At 39.0% G+C, this 19541-nt stretch overlaps 1 protein-coding gene across 3 annotated transcripts in view; it reads right to left on the reverse strand.

Annotated features, from left to right (window-relative positions):
* Positions 1-19541, reverse strand: part of pde4ba (phosphodiesterase 4B, cAMP-specific a) — a 224040-nt gene that overhangs the window by 16313 nt on the left and 188186 nt on the right. For 2 of the 3 annotated variants that reach the window (XM_055221043.1, XM_033965773.2), the window contains exon 6: positions 15985-16097. In XM_055221043.1, coding sequence (XP_055077018.1) covers positions 15985-16097 — 113 coding nt within the window. Of the gene's footprint in view, positions 1-2984; positions 3119-15984; positions 16098-19541 lie in introns of those variants that run through there. The other variant, XM_033965774.2, reaches the window with a different exon arrangement.

Below are 19541 nucleotides of genomic sequence, written 5' to 3' on the forward strand. Positions count from 1 at the left end.
GAAAGCAAGAAAGAGAGACAGGAAGGGGGAGCATGAGAGAGAGGGGAGCGATAGAAGGTGAAAGGGAAAAAAGAAAGGGAGAGAGAGAGAAAGCAAAGGGGGAAGAGAGAGGGAGAGATAGAGAGAGAAAGAGAGAAAGGGAAAGAAAGAGGGACCGAGATAGACAGAGAGAGGGAAAGAGAGAGAGAGAGGGAGTGAGATAGAGAAAGAGAGAAGGAGAGAGAGACTGAGAGGGAGAGAGAAAAATAGACAGAAAGAGAGAGGGAGAGAGAGAAGAAGAGGCAGTGAGTGCGAAAGAGGCAGAGAGGTAGGGCTTTATATAATAGCTCCCTGCATAATATATAGAAAAGCACTTGGACGGCAGCGGGGGATGTCTGTGCACTGTGCTGGAGGAAAGGGGGTCCCCGGGGGGCAGCGTTAGCTTTAGCCTTAACAGCCCACAGAACAGGCAGACACGACGCAGGCAGCAGGAGGTGGATACTGGAGGAATGTATGCGAGGATACAGGAAGCACTGGGATAAATATGTACTCAGACTGAAAATGGCTCCCAGATTTCAAAAACACTGTCCAGATGACTGTATTTAAAACCTTAATGAGGCTAAGACTTTTAACGACCTTCACACTTTACCCCCTTTTACCCCTGTTTGCTACCGGCTCGTCTTATGCAACTCTATGAAGCCAAACAGACGACGCTACCAGGCCAAGTTATACGTTATAATCCTTATCATATATATTTTACAGATGTTTTTTTTTTTTTCAAACCCAAATAAGCAAACAAAAAAACCCTGAATCTGTCTATATCCATATTATCGTCGCTGTTGAGTGGAACATTCTGTATTATGATATCGCCGAGCATGTGTCAGGCTCATTTCTGTGCAGACTGGGTATGACGAGCAGGTGTGAGGTGACAGGTCTGCTCTGGGGCCACTAGTGGGCGCTCTCTGCTCAGTGACTGCAGGGCTGACCCTCTTAACCCTGACTGAGGACAAGGAGGTTTTGTCGGTGACACATTAGACATAACAGTACAGTATGATAACTAAACTTTATGTTTGTGTTTTTTTAAAGTGCAACAGTCTAAACACGTTACAAACTCAGTATTGGCATTTTATACAGTCAAAGTTTGATTCAAAAATGTGTCATCGGTTATATTTTTGGACTAGTTAAACAAATACTGTTGTTCAAGCAATTTTGAATGTTGAGAATTTAAAAGTTTGCGTTAAGTGGTGGAACGTAACAAAGTAATAGTAGTAAAATACTGTACTTGAGCATGAATTGTAGCTATCTGTACTTTACTTAAATTTTCTTTTACTTCACTACATTTGAGAGAAACTATTTGCACTTTCTACTTCACTATGTTTTTTTAACTGGACTGAAAAGTAAAAGTATTTCTTATTATCGTTTAAGACCTGCTGAAAAGGCTGAGGGTTTATTTTTATCAACTTCATAACTTGACAAAACAAAATATGCAAAAATATAAACAAAAAAACAGGCAGATTGATTGATTCAGCCACAAATTCAGCACAAATCAGCACAAAAAAAAGCACAAAATCACTACATTTGTAGCATTATAAAGCACAAAATCAGCCCAAATTACTTTCACTTTTTACTCTTTAAGTACTTTTTTAAACAGGTACTCTAATACTTTTATTTAAGTTCTTTTTTTCATGTGATACTTTTACTTTAGGATATTTTTGCTCAGGTATCTGTGCTTTTACTTAAGTAACAAACCCGAGTACTTCTTCCACCACTGCTAGCGTTTGGTTTTAATTCAAAAAGTGACAGTAAAACCAGAAAAAAATACTTTAAAATTTGTGTTTTGTGCAATACTACAAACCTCAAACACAACATTTACACACAAATCAAATTATCGTTAAAATTGGGTCACAGTGAAATGACCTAATCCCTTCATCTTTGAGATAAAAGCGCCCGTTAGCCATTTAGCCGGCTCTCCCACATGACACATACGTACGTTTAAGTAATATCGGACACTTGAATGACATAAATGGGTAGAGATTTGGAAAATTGCGTGTGCCTTGTGCGTATGTGGGTTGACTCTATAGTGAAACAGCACCGGCTCTCTCTGACTCACTCAATCTGTCTGCGTCTTCACCTCTGCGTTTGGGGCGAAAAGAAAAGAGCAGACGGGCTTTTGAAGAAGACCACAAAAACAACAGGAGACGAAGAAATGAAAAGTGATTCATTTGTACCGTAGAGGTGGAGGCTGAGGACAGGGCAGTTTACCGGTTAAGCTACGTTTGATAAAGCGAAGAGAAGGGCAGTGAAAGTTCAACATGTGCAAAAAAAAAAAAAAAAAAAAAAAAAAAAAAAAGTACCTAAGTTAGTAAAATCTGCGGAATTCTTTGTGCAATATTTTTCCCTAAATAAAACATTTACAAAAATCATAATTTGAGTAATTTTGAACAAATGTAAGATCTAATAATGACCAAATTAGTTACAAAAAGTTACAAAATCATAATTTGTCTCTTAATTTCAATGGGGAGTCGACAAAAAAACACAGACAAAAAAAAAAAATGCATTAGTTAGACCAAATAATTGCCAAATCAAATCAAATTTGTGTCATTTTTTGTGCAATTTCTTCCAAAAATTAAATACTGCATGCACGGACATATAAGTGCATTTGAAGTATCTATCTGTCTATCTTTGCGTCTAACTATTTCAGAGCAATAAGTTGAAAAGCTGCTGTTAAAACTGTTTCCAAAAGTACTTAAAAGGTCCGAGCTAAACGAGTACAGAGTTTTTTTCAAGTTTAACAAGTTATAAAAGCTTCCTCCGCCAATAGTCTTAACAAAACTCCCAACAAAATAACGACAAGCACATCGTATTAAAAAGAAAACTACTCTTGGTTCTAATCTTCCAAAGGATTTCAGCTATTCTTTACAATTTTGCAACAGTTCAACAACAATTCCCAACACTCACAAACGATATCAGCTTCGAAACAACATTCAAAAAAGTTTTCCACCGACCTTCCTCCATCCATTGAGCTTCCCGAGTTTCCTCTCCTTCTTGTCGAAACAGCACGCTCCCATGTTGAAATTCAAACTGTCCTTCTCCACATGGGTACAAAACTATATGTTGTCCATGTGTCTGCCACGGTTCCAATGACTGCCTTCACGTCTCCGCTTTGGGACTAGACCTCTGTGTGTGCGAGTGCGTGAGAGAAGGGGGCGGGGTCACACAATCCCTCGTGGGGGTAAGCTCCGCCCCCTGTGTAACGTGTTGCATGTCACTCTAGCTGACTGCCACAGTATATCTGGTTTACACTGTCAATAGGATCCACGGTGTAGAAAGATGTGGGCATTTCCTGCGTTTCGGGACGTGCTTTTACAGGCAGCTGTGGAAGATTTCCAGGCAGAGATCTGGAGTTAAAGGAGGAATGGATCTAGGTGAAAGTTTAACGCTCCTATATTACGCAAACTTGACTGCTGTGAGCTTTAAGACATGTTAAAATGCCGTTACCTTCTCAAAAACACACCTGGAGCATACCTGAGTAACCCTTTATTATTAGTCTGTGTACATCTCCACAGCTTAAAACGCTCTGTTCCACCTTGTGATGTCATGAAGTGGTAGTTTTCAACTTAACAGCTACATTTTAACTTTTGTTCAGCAGAGATTGGCAAGCCCAGCGCTGAAATTATCCAAATGATGCTAGTGAAGGTGTGCGGATTTAAAAAAAAAAACAACACAGTGGAGCACTTCCTGTATTACCACATGATGACATCACAAGGTGGAACAGAGCGTTTTCAGTTTGAGAGAAGAACTCAGTTTAAATATGCAGGGTTTGTGTGTTGAACATGTGTGAATGAAACAAAACTCCAGGTATGTTTTTGATGAGGAAACAACATTATAACATAGATCTAAAATGGTGCAATAAGTGTGACAAAATAGACATGTTTTATGATGTTTTTTTTATGTTGCTTTATGTTGTTTTATAGAGATCTGTTTGGCTATAGCATGAGGACATTTTTTTGAAACTTCTTAAAGAAATTGAGAGTCAGAGGTGGGTAGAGTGGCCTTAAGTAATAGTACAGTTACTTTAAAATAATATGACTATGTTACTTAAATAAATAGTCAGCTTTACATCAAGGAACCACTCACCCGTTCACACACACATTCATACACCAGTGTACACAGACTCTGGGGGTGAGGTGGGTTAAGTGTCTTGCCCAAGGACACAACAACAGCAGTCATCTGTGGGAGCTGGAATCGCACCGTCAACCTGTACGTTAGTGGATCTCACCGCTCAACCAATGACGTTTATGTTGAGAGCGGGATTCGAACCACCAACCTTTGCGTCAGTCGACAAACACTCGACCGACTGAGCTACTGTCGCCCCAAGTAAAAAGACAAAGTTTTGGTCCAAGAAATTACACAAGTAAAGGTAAAACGTTTGGGAGGGCGAGTAAAACTTGTCTCCATGAAGTTGTTATTGCTTTGCCGGGAATGTTCCACAGTACAGCATTAAACCTGAACAAATCTCCATGAAGATAAACAGGTGGACCGTACCAGGCCACGTTACAAGTCAAATCTGTGGAGAGGTAACCCCACTCACAGTAAGAATACATGTTTTCAAGGTGCTTTTCATCAACGAAACACCACCAATACATTCAAAATAACAAGTTTAAAGTCATACTGTGGAACATCCCAGGCAAAGTAAATAAGAAAATAAACAAGGGATAAAAAGACATCTTGCTTACGTTGTTAATGCTTCAAAAATGTTCTAATTTCTTGCACAACTGGCCCTAGTGTCTCCATATTAGCGACGCTGTGCTTCTCGGAATAGACAGATGCTCAGCTTTTGAGTTGACCCTTTTCAACTAAAACTGACAGAAACTTGGACAAAAACTACACAAACGCAAGCCTTAATAAAATACGTGCTGTTTCTTCTCCTTTTTCTCCAAAATGATTTACTTTTCCAGCCCTCTGTCACGGTCAGTTAATCTTACATTAGACAGTTGCTTCAGGGATTCGCAAACTTCAAGATAAGAAAAGAAAAACATGCAATTGAAATATAGACAAAATAAATACAAAAATAAGCTTAAATCAAACTATTTAACTGTTAGAACGCAGTTTGAAGAGAGTTAAGATACAAAAATGCATACAAAATAATAAAATACAACACTGTGCAAGGAAAAATATGAGGCTCCAGGGATTCGCAAACTTTTTCGGGTCCATATCACGCTATTTTCTGATCTATGTTATAATGTTTCCTCATCTAAACAGACCTGGAGTTGTGTTTTGTTTCGTTCACACATGTTTAACACACAAAACCTGTATATTTAACCCACCACGTTTTTGGCAATAGCGCAAAAACAATAGACTGTAATAGCACCATAGACTGTACATATAAATGGACATAGCTAACGCGCTAGTCGCCGCATTTCAAACAGGAAGTGAGCGTGGACGCCCTTCTCTCCATAACTGTCAGAGTATTAACCCACTTTACATAATCCTGGTATTTTTATTTCCGTAAATCAAGATATTAATATTATTACCAGACAAATCAGGCACCTTCTTTCCCTGACGTCACTTCCGCTAGCGTTAGCAACGGGCTTGATTGACAGCTGTTATGGCATTCTTGATTCAAGACAACTTCTCTGTTGATTTTTATATCTTTAAGACTTTTTGACTATTAGAAATTCCACAACACAGCATTGCTAAGCGCCCACTTCCGGCTAAACCAGCAAAACGGGCGGGAAGGGGCGTTACCTTCAACAGCCTCACTCACTGGATTGGCTCTTTGGTTGCTATGATACTCGCGGTCGGAATTGCTAATATGGAACTCGTGTCCAAATTCGTCCGTATAACCGTTAGCCTCCATTAGCTTAATTTGACTGGAGCCTAACGCTGTGGGTGACGTCACACTCACTTAGTCCACTTCTTTATACTGTCTATGAGTTCGTTTTGCCGTGATGGTAGCATGCTAACGTGCGCCTCAATAACTAGCATGCTAACGTGCACCTCCTGATGATCGGACATTCAAACGCTTTACGATTAGACGCGAGACGGCGCGCAGTAGACTTATTTTGACATTTTCGACAGCTGCTTATCCAATATATCTGTACTGGGGCAAGATAAACTTTAGTCAAATATGTGGAAAAAAATGCGGTACAGAACGTTTAATTTAGTAACTACCGTCTTAAAATCTGCGTTGATTTAACATTACGCTAACTAAAAATGGGTGATGTCAAAATGTTGAACGCTGCGGCACCTTCAAAGCGTCCTTGACCCTTTTTGGACATACATAATATAACGGACAGTCACGTACAGTAAGTCCTTCTTTAGACCTTGTGCCCTGAGTTTGGCCTTGAAGGCACAGTCTCGCCTTACACCCGGGAGCGTTCTGGTTTCATAGCCTCGCTACGTTAATGCTGTTTTTACCCCAAACAGAGGAGGTGGTCGGCACGTTAGCGTACGGTTTATGGTACAGGATAAGGCATATTCAGGTCAGATGGAATGATAAATGGGACAGAACTTGTGTAAGGGGTGAAGTAGGTGACAGGAGACAGGTGAGGAGGGGCGTGTGAGTGGACGAGATAAGGATGTTGTAATGAAAACTGCAAACATGATATTAGCGTGTTCTGGTAAAGTTTTAAAGTAAAGTTTAAGGAGGAGAAACACGCAATAGTTTAAAGTAACTGTGGGGCCTATTTACTCTATTTTCTGACCTACATTGACATACGATAATGTTGTTTCCTCATCAAAAACACACCTGGAGTTGTGTTTTGTTTCATTTCTTCTTCTTCTTAGTTCTTCTATCAAACTGAAAACACTCTGTTCCACTTGTGATGTCATGTGGTGATACAGGAAGTGCTCCAACTCAAGCAACAGCAAGCTCCCAATAGTCAATTTTGTGTAATATAGTAACTTTAATGTAGGCTATATACACAAAAGCGATTTATTTAACCATTTTATGTCTTTTTAATGTGACATAACGGGCTAGATTTATGTAAACTGCTTTAGTAATTAGCAAAATAATACAAGGATATGTGAAAAATGTGTTGTTGCTATAGTAACGCTAACAAGTAAATGAAAATGCATAATATCAGTACATAAGGCAAGGTCACAATCTTAAAGTGACAGCAACTTTCTGGAGGTGGAAAGTCAGCAGCTATAAATTTAAAACCATACTTTCGGAGCATTCTCAGTCGGGTTTGTGGAGATGCGAGCTTGCTCCGAGTAAGGATGTTTGTCTCTGTTTTTCAGCGCAGTAAAAACACCCATAATTTTTAGAGAAAACTGAAGCAATTTTGTCAATTAACTCACTGTAGTAAATGTAAAAATACAAGAATTGGGTCAAAAGGGAGTTATTTGAAACAGTCACCTACCCAAACTTCCTCCTAACTAATGGATTACATGCTCTACTATTCTTCACAGCCAAATCTTACTCATCACATGGGACTTTCTGCGCAGATGACGATCATTTCATTGCTACATTATAAAGGCAAGTCTTTCATTTTCTTTATTAGCTCAACATTTTGGACAGTTCTGGTATCTGTCTGAACGTTTCACCCTGCCAACTTCACAGTGATTGCCACAGTGTTAAAGCGCTGTGTAAACCCTGATGAGATAAGGCTTTTGTTCCATAAATCGGAGCTTGGCGGCTTTACGGCTGTTGGGACGGGGTTAAGAAACATTGTGACATTTTGCACATCTAGCTCACCGAGGAGGGACTGACGCATCGAGCTAGCTCCTCTCAGCTAAAGCATTAGATCTTATTTTCAACATTTTCTGGTGAACTATGAGCGTATTGTACCTGACCTGAGATGCTAGAGACAAAGTATTTTAGTATAGTGAAGTAGTAGCAGCAATAGAAGTAGTAATTATCGAAGAGTACCGATTTTCTGGGCTATAAGTCGCACTTTTTTGCATAGGCCGGGGGTGCGACTTATACTCAGATGCGACTTATAGAAATTTCAACAGTACGGTAATTTAAAAGACTTCTGAGAAAGACTGAACAAAAATGCCCCTTAAAAGAAAATCGTATTCTGCTGAGTCTGATGCCACGCAGAAGAGGAAGTGACGCTTCTTCTATCTCCAGAGTTTTTCAGAAGTGACACCGAGAATGAAGAATTCAATGGATTTAGTGATTTGGAGTGAGATCCAGAGTAAACTTGTTTGCTTGTTTTTTATGCTTTATTTATCTGATTAACTGTTAATATCTTACGTTAACGAACCAGACACGTGTTCAGTTCTGTCTATGCTTCATGCAGCTGAATAAATATAAAAGTGTTGTGTTAGTGTGCTGTACTGCTATTTAAATAAAATGTCTGTTTTGTAAATTTTGTAAAATAAATTTCCCCAAAAATGTGACTTATTGTCCTTTTTTTTTTTTTCATTATTATGCATTTTTTGGCTGGTGCGACTTATACTCCAGAGCGACTTATAAAATCCGGAAATACATATATATGGAAATCAGTGATGGCTAAAATATCGATGGTAATAAATGGTATGGATTATTTTTACTACTTTCTACATTTTATATACATACAGAAGACATCAAATGTATGAAGTAAGATATATGGAATTATGTAGCAATAAAAAAGGTAAACAACTCTACTGATTTTTAAAAATATATTTTATATTTACATCCTCAAAGTAGCCACCCTTTGTTTTGTCAAAAAAATATTTGGTAGAGTTATTTAATTTATTTATTTTTTACTGCGTAGTTCCAAATATCTTGCTTCTTACATTTGATGTCTTCTGTATGTATCTAAAATGTAGAAAGTAGTAAAAATAATACATGAGGGTGTGTCCAGACTTGTCCTGGTACTATGTGTGTTGTGTGTTGTAGTAGTAGTAGCCCTGCTAGTACATGTAGTAGTAGGAGTAATAGTAGTAGTAGTAGTAGTAGTAGTAGTAGTAGTAGTAGTAGTAGTAGTAGTAGTAGTAGGAGTAATAGGAGTAGTAGTAGCTGTGTACCTGACATTTTAAACAAATCAACCTACTTCATATAATAGTTTTTCTTTTCTACATTTAAATAAATGGGATTCCCTCTTAACAAGAAGAGCCAACACAAACTTAAATGTGAGTGAAATAAGAGTTAAATGTGAGTTAAATGTGAATTAAATATGAGTTAAATGTGAGTTAAATGTGAATTAAATATGAGTTAAATGTGAGTTAAATATGAGTTAAATCTGAGTGAAATATGAGTTAAATCTGAGTGAAATATGAGTTAAATGTGAGTGAAATATGAGTTAAATGTGAGTGAAATATGAGTTAAATGTGAGTGAAATATGAGTTAAATGTGAGTGAAATATGAGTTAAATGTGAGTTAAATAAGAGTTAAATGTGAGTTAAATATGAGTTAAATGTGAGTTAAATAAGAGTTAAATGTGAGTTAAATATGAGTTAAATCTGAGTGAAATATGAGTTAAATGTGAGTGAAATATGAGTTAAATGTGAGTGAAATATGAGTTAAATGTGAGTGAAATATGAGTTAAATGTGAGTGAAATATGAGTTAAATGTGAGTTAAATAAGAGTTAAATGTGAGTTAAATAAGAGTTAACTGTGAGTTAAATATGAGTTAAATGTGAGTTAAATAAGAGTTAAATGTGAGTTAAATAAGAGTTAACTGTGAGTTAAATATGAGTTAAATGTGAGTTAAATAAGAGTTAAATGTGAGTTAAATAAGAGTTAACTGTGAGTTAAATGTGAGTTAAATGTGAGTTAAATATGAGTTAAATGTGAGTTAAATATGAGTTAAATGTGAGTGAAATATGAGTTAAATGTGAGTTAAATATGAGTTAAATATGAGTTAAATATGAGTTAGCAGCAGCATCAGAAGTAAAACTGTGGAGTGAATAAGGTGGATAAAGACAGTTGGTGTTTTTCAGATGTGGATGTGATAATGTCAGACTCAAAGATGGAGGCGTGAGTTTTTCCTGTTTATTACACTGCACTTTACCATGAAATATACATTTTAACCGCAGTTCAAATAGTGTAGTTTATCAAGCACAGTATTTATAGAGCCTTTCATGTGTGTTTAGGGCCGTTACTTTTTCAGCAGTTCTATAAAGTGACAGTACTTTTAACTCGGCCTGTTCATTTAGACAAGCAGACGGCACTTCATCATTTTCACCATAATATGTGTCTGAACTGGGACCAGATGACGACAGCACGGATGATATGTAAACAAACATGAGACATGAGCGCGGGATTATGGGATGTATACACTCAAGAGAGGGAGGGAGGGGGAGAGAGGGGGGAGGTAGTGTAAGGGAGAGAGAGGGAGAAGGGAGAGAGAAAGAAAGAGAGAGAGAAGGGAGAGAAAGAGGGGGGGATAGAGTAAGGGAGGGGGGGTAGAGTAAGGGAGAAAGAGAGAGGGATATGAGTAAGAGAGAGCGAGAGAGGGGGGATAGAGTAAGAGAGAGAGGGGATAGAGTGAGGGAGCGAGAGAGAGAGAGGGGGAAAGTGTAAGAGAGAGAGAGAAAAAGAGAGAGGGAAGATAGAGTAAGGGAGAGAAAAGGGGGGATAGAGTGAGCAAGCGAGAGAGAGGGGGATAGAGTAAGGGAGAAAGAGGGAGGGGGATAGAGTAAGAGAGAGAGGGGGGACAGAGTAAGGGAGAAAGAGAGGGAGAGGGGCTGAGTAAGAGAGAGAGTGAGAGAGAGAGAGGGAAGATAGAGTAAGGGAGAGAAAGAGAGGGGGTAGAGTAAGGGAGAGAGAGAAGGAGGTCGTGCGGGGAGACAGTAAGGGAAAGAGGGGGGAGAAGGGAGGAGAAAGAGGAACAAAGGAGAGGGACTGGAGAGAGAGGGTAAGAGAAAGACTTTAGTGGGGAGAGAAAGAGAGAAGGAGAGAGAGGGAGGGACACATAGATAGATGGGAGAAAGAAAGGAAGAGAGCTGTATAGAGTGAGCTAGAGAGAAAGAAAGGAAGAGAGGTGGCAAGAAAAAGAGAGACAGAAAGGAAAAGAGAAATTGAGAGAAGGGAGAGAAAGGTGGATAGATAGATAAATAGATAGATGGGAGATGGATGAGAGAGAAAGTAAGTGAGATGAATAGAGGGAGAGCGGGAGTAAGGTAGAGATAAAGAGAGAAAGAAAGGTAGATAGAGGGAAGAAAACAGAGAGAGACAGAGAGGGAGAGAAGGAAAAAGGAAAGATAGCAATAGAGAGAGAGAAAAGCGGAAGATAGATAGATAGATAGATAGATAGATAGAGGGGGAGGGCAAGAGAGAGAGAATGAGAGAAATGGTAGACAGAAGCAGGAAGTGTGCAGGAAGCAGCAGTCCTTGTGCCTCTTTAAAAACACAACATCTTCCTCCTCGTGTTTATTGTCTTTGGGTTAGTCCCGGAATGCTCACTTCCTGTTGTCCACTTCTCTGACCAATAACAACACGGAAAACTGTTACTGTAACCCTGACAACCGCACATGTCATTTTCTTACAAGATCACCTCCTGGTAGAAAATACTCTGGACTACTTCATGTTTAATCTAGATCCAAAGCAATGTCAGCAGTTCAGAGGAAATCAGTCACTTTTTGACGTCAGTGTGTTTTGCTTTCGTGCCATAGCTGGATGAGTGGTCGAAGGGTGAATGAGTGATGCGTGACGATAGTAAATATTCGGTGAATCATAAAAAGATGTTATTGCTCTGGCTAAAATGTTTCACAGGATGGCATTCAATTGAAAGGTGACAGGTGAATCTTCAAGGCCAAGTTACACGTCAGATTTGCGGAAAGACGACCTTTTTTTTTTTTTTTTTTCAACCTACATGAGGACGGTGGAGGATCTTTATTTAACTATGGCAGGAGAAATATGTTAAAAATGTGCAATTAGCAATAATCTGTAGTCCAAAATCAAGTATTGGTTTGTATCTTTTTTTTCAAACAAGTATGTAAATTTTAAAAGTCCGATGTTACACAAAATTGACTCTTGTGAAGTTTAAGTCATGTTATAATGTTGTTACTTCCTCAAAAACATACCTGGAGTTCTGTTTTGTTTCATTCACACATGTTTGAGCAACCTTTTATTATTATTCTGTCTACATCCCCAAAGCTGAAAATGCTCTGTTCCACCTTGTGATGTCATGAAGTGGTAGTTTTCAACTTAACAGCCACCGTTTACCTTTTGTCCAGTAGCGTTTGGCAATTCCAGTGGTGAAATTAACCAAATGATTCTAGTGAAAGTGAATGAAGTTTAAAAACACAGTGGCGCACTTCCTGTTTTGCCACATGACATCACAAGGTGGAACAGAGTGTTTTATGTTTGAGAGAAGAACTCAGTTTAAATATGCAGGGTTTGTGTGTTAAACATGTGAATGTGTGTTTTTGAGGAGAAAACATTATAACATAGATCAGAAAATAGTGTATATACATGATAGTGCTATGAATAACATCACAGTTGTTGTTTTGAAGATGTGCAAAATTAGCATATTAAGTATATTTCAATAAGGCTGCAAAAATGAAATAAATGGCAGTCTGCATTTTTGTAGTTCTTCATTCTATTTTTGTGCATTACGGTAAGGTTTAGCACATTTTCTTACTCACACTTCTGAGTATAGTATTTTCTTATCAAAATCAAACTGCTGATGCCACCTGCTTTTCACTTCCTGGTTTCTTTACGCAAGAAGGAGGAAGTGAACCTTGGTGCACATCATCGCTGCAAATGCACAGAGCACTCAACCACAGCAGTGCAGATTGAATCAATGTATTTGTTTTACACAGAGTTCAGTTTACATGCTTACAAAACTCTGTGCAGATCTAGCTTTGCACTTTTTTATCTTGTATTTCAATGGTGCATCATTATAAATAAACCAACATGGATACGATGAAGTTAGGCATGCACTTGGATGTCTACTATAGGGAAATATGTTGTTCTGATTAGATCCATGGGTTGCCACAGTGATAAGCAATTGTTAAATCCCACAAAAACCCATGAACACATTGATAATCGGGAGTACCTAGCTGGGGGATTATCTGTTATGCATGCTGTAGTTTAGTATACCTCAACATGGCGAGAACACACAAACGTCTCAAAAAAAAGCCCTCACCTGGAATCAAACCTAACACTTTCTTGTTCTGAGGCACCACTCAACCACTGTGCCACGATACAAACACATGGAGACAAATGCTACCACCACCTGTCCACGCTACATGTTAGATCTGTCGAGAGGCGAGCCCACTCACTGTATGAATGCATGTATTTTCTAGCAATAAAAACACCTGTAATTGGATGAAATTTTAATGTCCCTCTGTGGAATATCTGAATCTATGCGAATAACATCTCCATGAAGACAAGCTGTGGCTGACCAATAAGCTGTACTGTATATATAAATGGACATAGCTAACTCGCTAGTTGTCGTGTTTCAAACAGGAAGTGAGCATCGGTGCGTTTCTGGCTCCATCAACTTATTTTATTTATCTTTATTTATACAGAGGGACCCAATGAGAGCACTTGGGCTCTTTTTCATGGGCGCCCTGTTTAAAATACAATACAAACAGAAAAAAACAATCTAAAACAAATAAATCCATATAAAACATCAAAAACAAGTGCAGGTATGAGTATAAAAGTTTGTTAACAGATTATTACATTGCAACTGTGTCACCAGCGTGCCCAGTTTTGCTTTTCCTTGGAGTGTATTCCATTTTTGTGAAGCAAAACAGCTAAAAGCCTCTTTCCCGTCTCAGTTCTGGTGCGGCTCGTCTTTAGCCTTACGCAGTCACGTGATCTGGTATTAAATTAATTTGAAAAACTGTCGCTTCTCTCTCTGTAACTGCTGCTGTCAGCCCCATCATTTGGTTTTAAAATGTTCATATTAACCAAATATACACGATCCCAGTATTTTTATGTCTCTATTTGGCCCGTAGATCAACATTAATCGCTCCTGTTAGCATTAGCAGCAGGTTTGATTGACAGCGTTGCTAAGCTGGGAAACAGCCATTCAACAGCCTCGCTCCTGATTGGCTCTTTGGTTGCTATGATACTCATGGGTGGAATTCCAAATACGGACCTCGACTCTAAATCCATCCTTATAACCGCTAGCCTCGATTAGCTTAATTTAGCTGGAGCCGAACGCTATGGGTGACGTTGCGCTCCCTTAGTCTACTTCCTTATAAAGTTTATTGGCAGACTCGCTACCAGAAAAGTTGTATAATGCTCTTTTCATCTAATCAACTTCAAAGTCACTAATTCCTTTGCAATGATGAGTATTCATAATACACTAGTCTATATAAACAAATACCAACCCATGATGCAGACTATACATACTACTGCCGATGACGTATGAACATTAAAGTGACTGGTGTCGAAAACATGTTTATCACAAAGATAAAAGGACTGAACCAGACACTTTCTCAACTGTACTCACGAGCGCTTGTCTAAAGAAGCAAACAGACTGGAGCCGGTGCAGCTGTGAGGGGATGAGCGCAGATGAGTAACCCACCCCACGGAGCACTCGGGCGGACTCGAAATAAACACCAGCGCTGGCCCCACCCCTGCCGGACCTCCGTGCTTCTCACACTATCATTGTTAAGGTCATGCAAAGTTTATGCGACGAGGTACAGGCGCAAGGAGGAGGTTTAATATAGAGAGAACGCAAGAGGAGATATCTGCAATTCATGGACCTAAGGAACTCAGTGTTACATACGATAGCCACGGTCACGCAGTTTATATAGCGCTTTTTCACCTTCAAGGCACTCAAATCGCTTTACGTCAAGGAACCACTCACCTATTCACACACGTATTTATACACCAGTTTACAAAGGACGCTGGAGGCGAGGTGGCGAAGTGTCTAGCCCAAGGACACAACAACAGCATTTATCTGTGGGAGCCTGAATTGCACCGCCAAAACAACCAATGATGTTTACTTTTGGAGCGGGATTCGAACCGCCAACGTTCAGATCAGGATAAACATTCTACCAACTGAGCTACTGTCGCCCATGACTATATGATATTTAAAATGACCACACATTTCTATAAGGCGTCTCATAAATAGAAGCAGTAATAGACATTTATCAGACAGTATATGAATATTGATCAGATTGATTGAACGTTTGTTATTTTCTTTCAAGGGTTAACGTTTAATCATATGAGCAAGAATGCCGTGGTACTGAGTTCACAAAACATACATAATATTGCACAATGTTTTAGAACAATATGAATCTTGTCTAGGTTTAGTTTGTTTTCAAGTGGTTTTGATTCCTCAGCGTGGTCACATGATGATGCTGGGACGTATGGTTGACGTGGGCTGATTTAAACAGGTTTTCCTAGCGGTGGAGGTAGAACGACAGCGCCATCTACAATCCAACTTCTTCAGGACAGTATCCGAGGTGTGTGAGAGTGAAAAAGCCCCCTCGTCCCGGTTTAAAGAAGTCGGACTGTGCGATGGCGCTGTCGTCCTGCCTCTACCGCAACATCACGTGACCACTCTGAGGAAGAGCGCTACTGAATATTTGAAACTGTCAGGTACAAAAAAACTAAAGTTTAAAAAAAAAAAAAAAAAAAAAAAAAAGAATATTAAAATACATTATCGGAAAACCAGATGAACCTGACTGGACTATTTAAAGAGGCACTCACCTGAAGGGTATGCCACTTACTTATCTCCCTGGTATTGCTTTGATCTGAATATTCCAGTATGGCATTAAACCTGCCATAAACCCACCTGCTACCAGACCAAGTTACAGGTCAGCTCTATGAAGAGGCCTCATCATGCACAATAACGATGCATATTCAACAAGTTCAATTAGAGCAAAAAAAAACAAAAAAAAAACCCAAAACAAAACAGGAAAGATGTTTAATTCTATACTGCAGGAAATTTTGAGCCAGACAAAAAAAAAAAAAAAAAATTCACATCTCCACGGAGACCAGCAGAAGACTTACACAATCAAACTTTACCATCTGTTTTCTAAGCCAACATACCACATCCTGCATCCGACGGTGAGCCAAATCCCAATCATTTCTAAATATACCGAGCACAAACTTCACCATCGCAGCTGTAGTCTGTAGTAAAACACCAGCGTGAGCCTTACCTTGTTGGAGGCCATGTCGCTAACAGAGCGGTAGGTCTGGATTGTCTCCAGCTGGTCCAGACACCAGTCCAGCTCCTCCATGGTCTCCATCGCCAACTTCTGGTATGCCTCATCTGTCAACACAGCACACACGCAGAGGAGACGGTTAGGGCGAGTACGGGTGATTTAGTTTTGGTCAAGACTTAGTGAAATAATTCAACACACAGAGGAGAGCAGTTAGAGCAACGCGCCTGTGCACTTCAGATTTAATCCAGTAATACTTTATAATAACTACTACTTCTGGTACGCCTCATCTGTCAACACAACACACACAGGAGAGGGTTAGCGCACAGGGAGCAGAAAAGTCTGAGTGCGAAACCATAGCAAACATCCTTACCGCAGTTATTTAGCGTTTAATTAAAATGATTTCTTCTACAGTACATTGTCAACATTTACCCTTCAAGAACGTATAGCCCTAACGTATTATATTAGCAATGTTTTGTGACTTAAAAAAGTGTCTTTGCTCCACGTTTTCAGAGGCAGTAGGCCCTTTTTGCCAGCTAGTTTGGTTCTCTCTTTCCCCACTATTCATTGTCTATGAGGATTTAGCAGAGTCTTGCTAAAATAAATCAATATTTAAACATCCAACAGCGGACAGCGAATTACAGATGATCACAGACAACATGTTAAAACCTTTAAGACAATGTAAACGATTAATCGGTGTGTTGATAAAAGCAGGTACCATATTGTCCGGATTATAAGTTGCGCTTTTTTCTTCATTATTATGCATTTTTAGCTGGTGCGACTTGTACTCCGGAAAATACAGTATTTGCGTCTCAAAGCTAATGCTAACCTAATGTAAACCTCAAAACAGAACAAAACAACTTCATAAAAGCAGATCTAATGACACGTCAGTTGTTTTTCTGTGCAAACCCATTCAGTTTGTCGCGCTATTTTAGCATCACTCATTAACTTAGCATTTGCATTAGCTTCACAACACAAATACCTGCTTTTCTAAACACAGAAACTTCCTCCGGTGAAGTATTTACATTGCAGTAAAAGTCTAAACATGCCGTCTGCGATGATCTGTCTGTAACTTGCTGTCTGCTGCCTGGTATTTGAATATTGATTTATTTTAGCGCTCCACACTTTTTTTGAGAACTGAAACTAGCCCGGCTGCTCCGTGAAAAGGGCCTATTGTATTTTCAATGTGCAATACTGATTATAAATGGGATTAATTGCACAGCCCTGATCTCTACCCATTGATTAAATGATTCTTTTTAAGCTTTAGAGCAAAAAGAAATGTGCTAAATCCATAACAGATTTAGTCAACCACAAAAAAATATATATGTTTGACTGTTGTGGGGCATTGTTATTGTGATTAGCTATAGTTTTAGTAGAACATATCGGATGTGTGAGGAAATGGAGTGACACAGTGAAAAGCAAATATGCAAGAACTGATGTACTGAAGCAGTTTAAACAAGGCTACTAACAATAGCTTCTTGCTCCAGAGAGATTTTCTGAAATGGAGGCAATTTGACGACTGGAATTGTCAGAATGAGCCTCGTGAAGTTTATGCACTTTTAAAACATCGCCAATCGCTTTTTGGATTACACAAAATGAGTCTAAATAATCAAAAAAAAGCAAAATATCTAGACCTACCTATTACATTAATCCAAACGGAGGTTCAAACATGACTAGCATATCAAATTCAACTTTAGCTCGTGTCAATCTTTCAAACCAAGTGTTACTTAACAAATCAGATATAGTTGTGTTTATGTGTTGGTAGTTTTAAGTGACAGCTGACAGGACACGCTCGCTCACATGTACAGCCCCGCTTCAGTGATTTGCATATAGCTCTAGGCCCGTCCCACAACAACAAACTCCTCCTTCCTCTCCTCCTCTCTCCTCCTATCCACCTTCCCTCTACTATCTCACTCACACATACTGACAGAAGCACTTTAGTCCACAGAAGAGCAAACTAACGGCCTCTGCGCCTCTCCACCGTGCAGCCATACCAACCCGAGACGCCTTTGAAATGATGCACAAATAATGCTAATGTATAGTACTAATAATAGGCCTTTGAATAAGTATTATAGCATTACGCGTCGTTTTACACTGAATAATTAATCCAAAACATGCACACGCACAATGCAACAACGCCGACAAGTTTAATATTATGCTATTTTCTGATCTATGTTGTAATGTGTTTTGTTTCATTCACATGTTTAACACACAAACCCTGCATGTTTAGTCTGAATTCGTCTCTCAAAACACTCTGTTCCACCTTGTGATGTCATCATGTGGTAATACAGGAAGTGCTCCACTGCGTTTTGAAACTCCACACACCTTCACTAGAATCATTTGGATTTGATTTTGCCCCTGCAGTTGCCAATCTCTAATAAACTAAAGTTGAAAGGTGACATCACAAGAGTGTTTTGAGCTTTGGAGAACAAACTAATAATAAAGGATTACTCAGACATGTGCAAATGAAACAAAACATAACTCCAGGTGTGTTTTTGATGAGGTAACAGCATTATAACATGACTTAAAGCTCACAAGAGTCCATTTTGTGTTATATAGGACCTTTAAACAACAATAACTTTACATTCAAGGTAGTTTCAAGGTAGTTTTTTTGAGGTATAGATTAAATCGAAGTAAATATACATCAGAACAAATATAAGACCACATAAACTAGTACTGTACAGGCCCATGGACCACTATGCAACCTACCTGGACGACTGAGAGATCACACAGATATAAGATCACAGGGTAATATAAAAGAAAGTACTATTATTTAATGTTAAAAATCACATTCTATTGTCTAAATAAAGAGTATTTTTCTCTATCATCATGGTATCGGAGTACATCCCTTAGTGAAATGTTAGTATTGTGACAGCCCTAATCCATAGAATCACGCAAAATCAACCAAGCCAACTTTTATCTAACACGACTGAAGCCTAACTATAAAAACACAGTATTTATAGAAGGTTTTCTGAGTACAGTTCATCTCAGTGCTATCAGTCTCTTGGGAGTTTCTTCTTCAGCTCTGTGGATGTTTTAATGAGCCTTCGGAGGCATTTCTCCTGATTTAGGCCCAGAGCAGATATTAAACAGCTGCTTTTGAAACACGTGCTAGCTCTTATTTTCAGCACATGCACAAGCTCGACATTCTAGACAAGAAACACGCTTAGAGGCATAACACGGGGAATGTCAGCGCTGGTTTTACAAGTAGTGAAGCCGTCTCTCACATGTTGTAATAAGGCAAGTAGCAATAGTAGTCGTAGTAGTGATAGTGTTAGTAGTAGCAATAACTTGAGTAGCTTTTAAATCAAACTGTACCTCTTGGAGTAGTTTTCAGACATCATACTTTTACTCCAACTTGAGAAATGTATTTTATATAAAACAGCAAACAGCACAGTACTGTTTTGGTTACTCCTTCCACCGTGCGTAAGTCATATTCACACATGTTGCTGCGCTCTCTGGACCGACCCCAGCGCGCACTAGATTTAGTTGTTTACTTCACCGTTGGGTCGGCTCTTGCTCACATGCACCTCGGTTCAAACACCTGTTTCAAA

This window comes from Periophthalmus magnuspinnatus, chromosome 4 (genome assembly GCF_009829125.3).
Source record: "Periophthalmus magnuspinnatus isolate fPerMag1 chromosome 4, fPerMag1.2.pri, whole genome shotgun sequence".
In the NCBI taxonomy this organism is placed as follows: domain Eukaryota; kingdom Metazoa; phylum Chordata; class Actinopteri; order Gobiiformes; family Gobiidae; genus Periophthalmus; species Periophthalmus magnuspinnatus.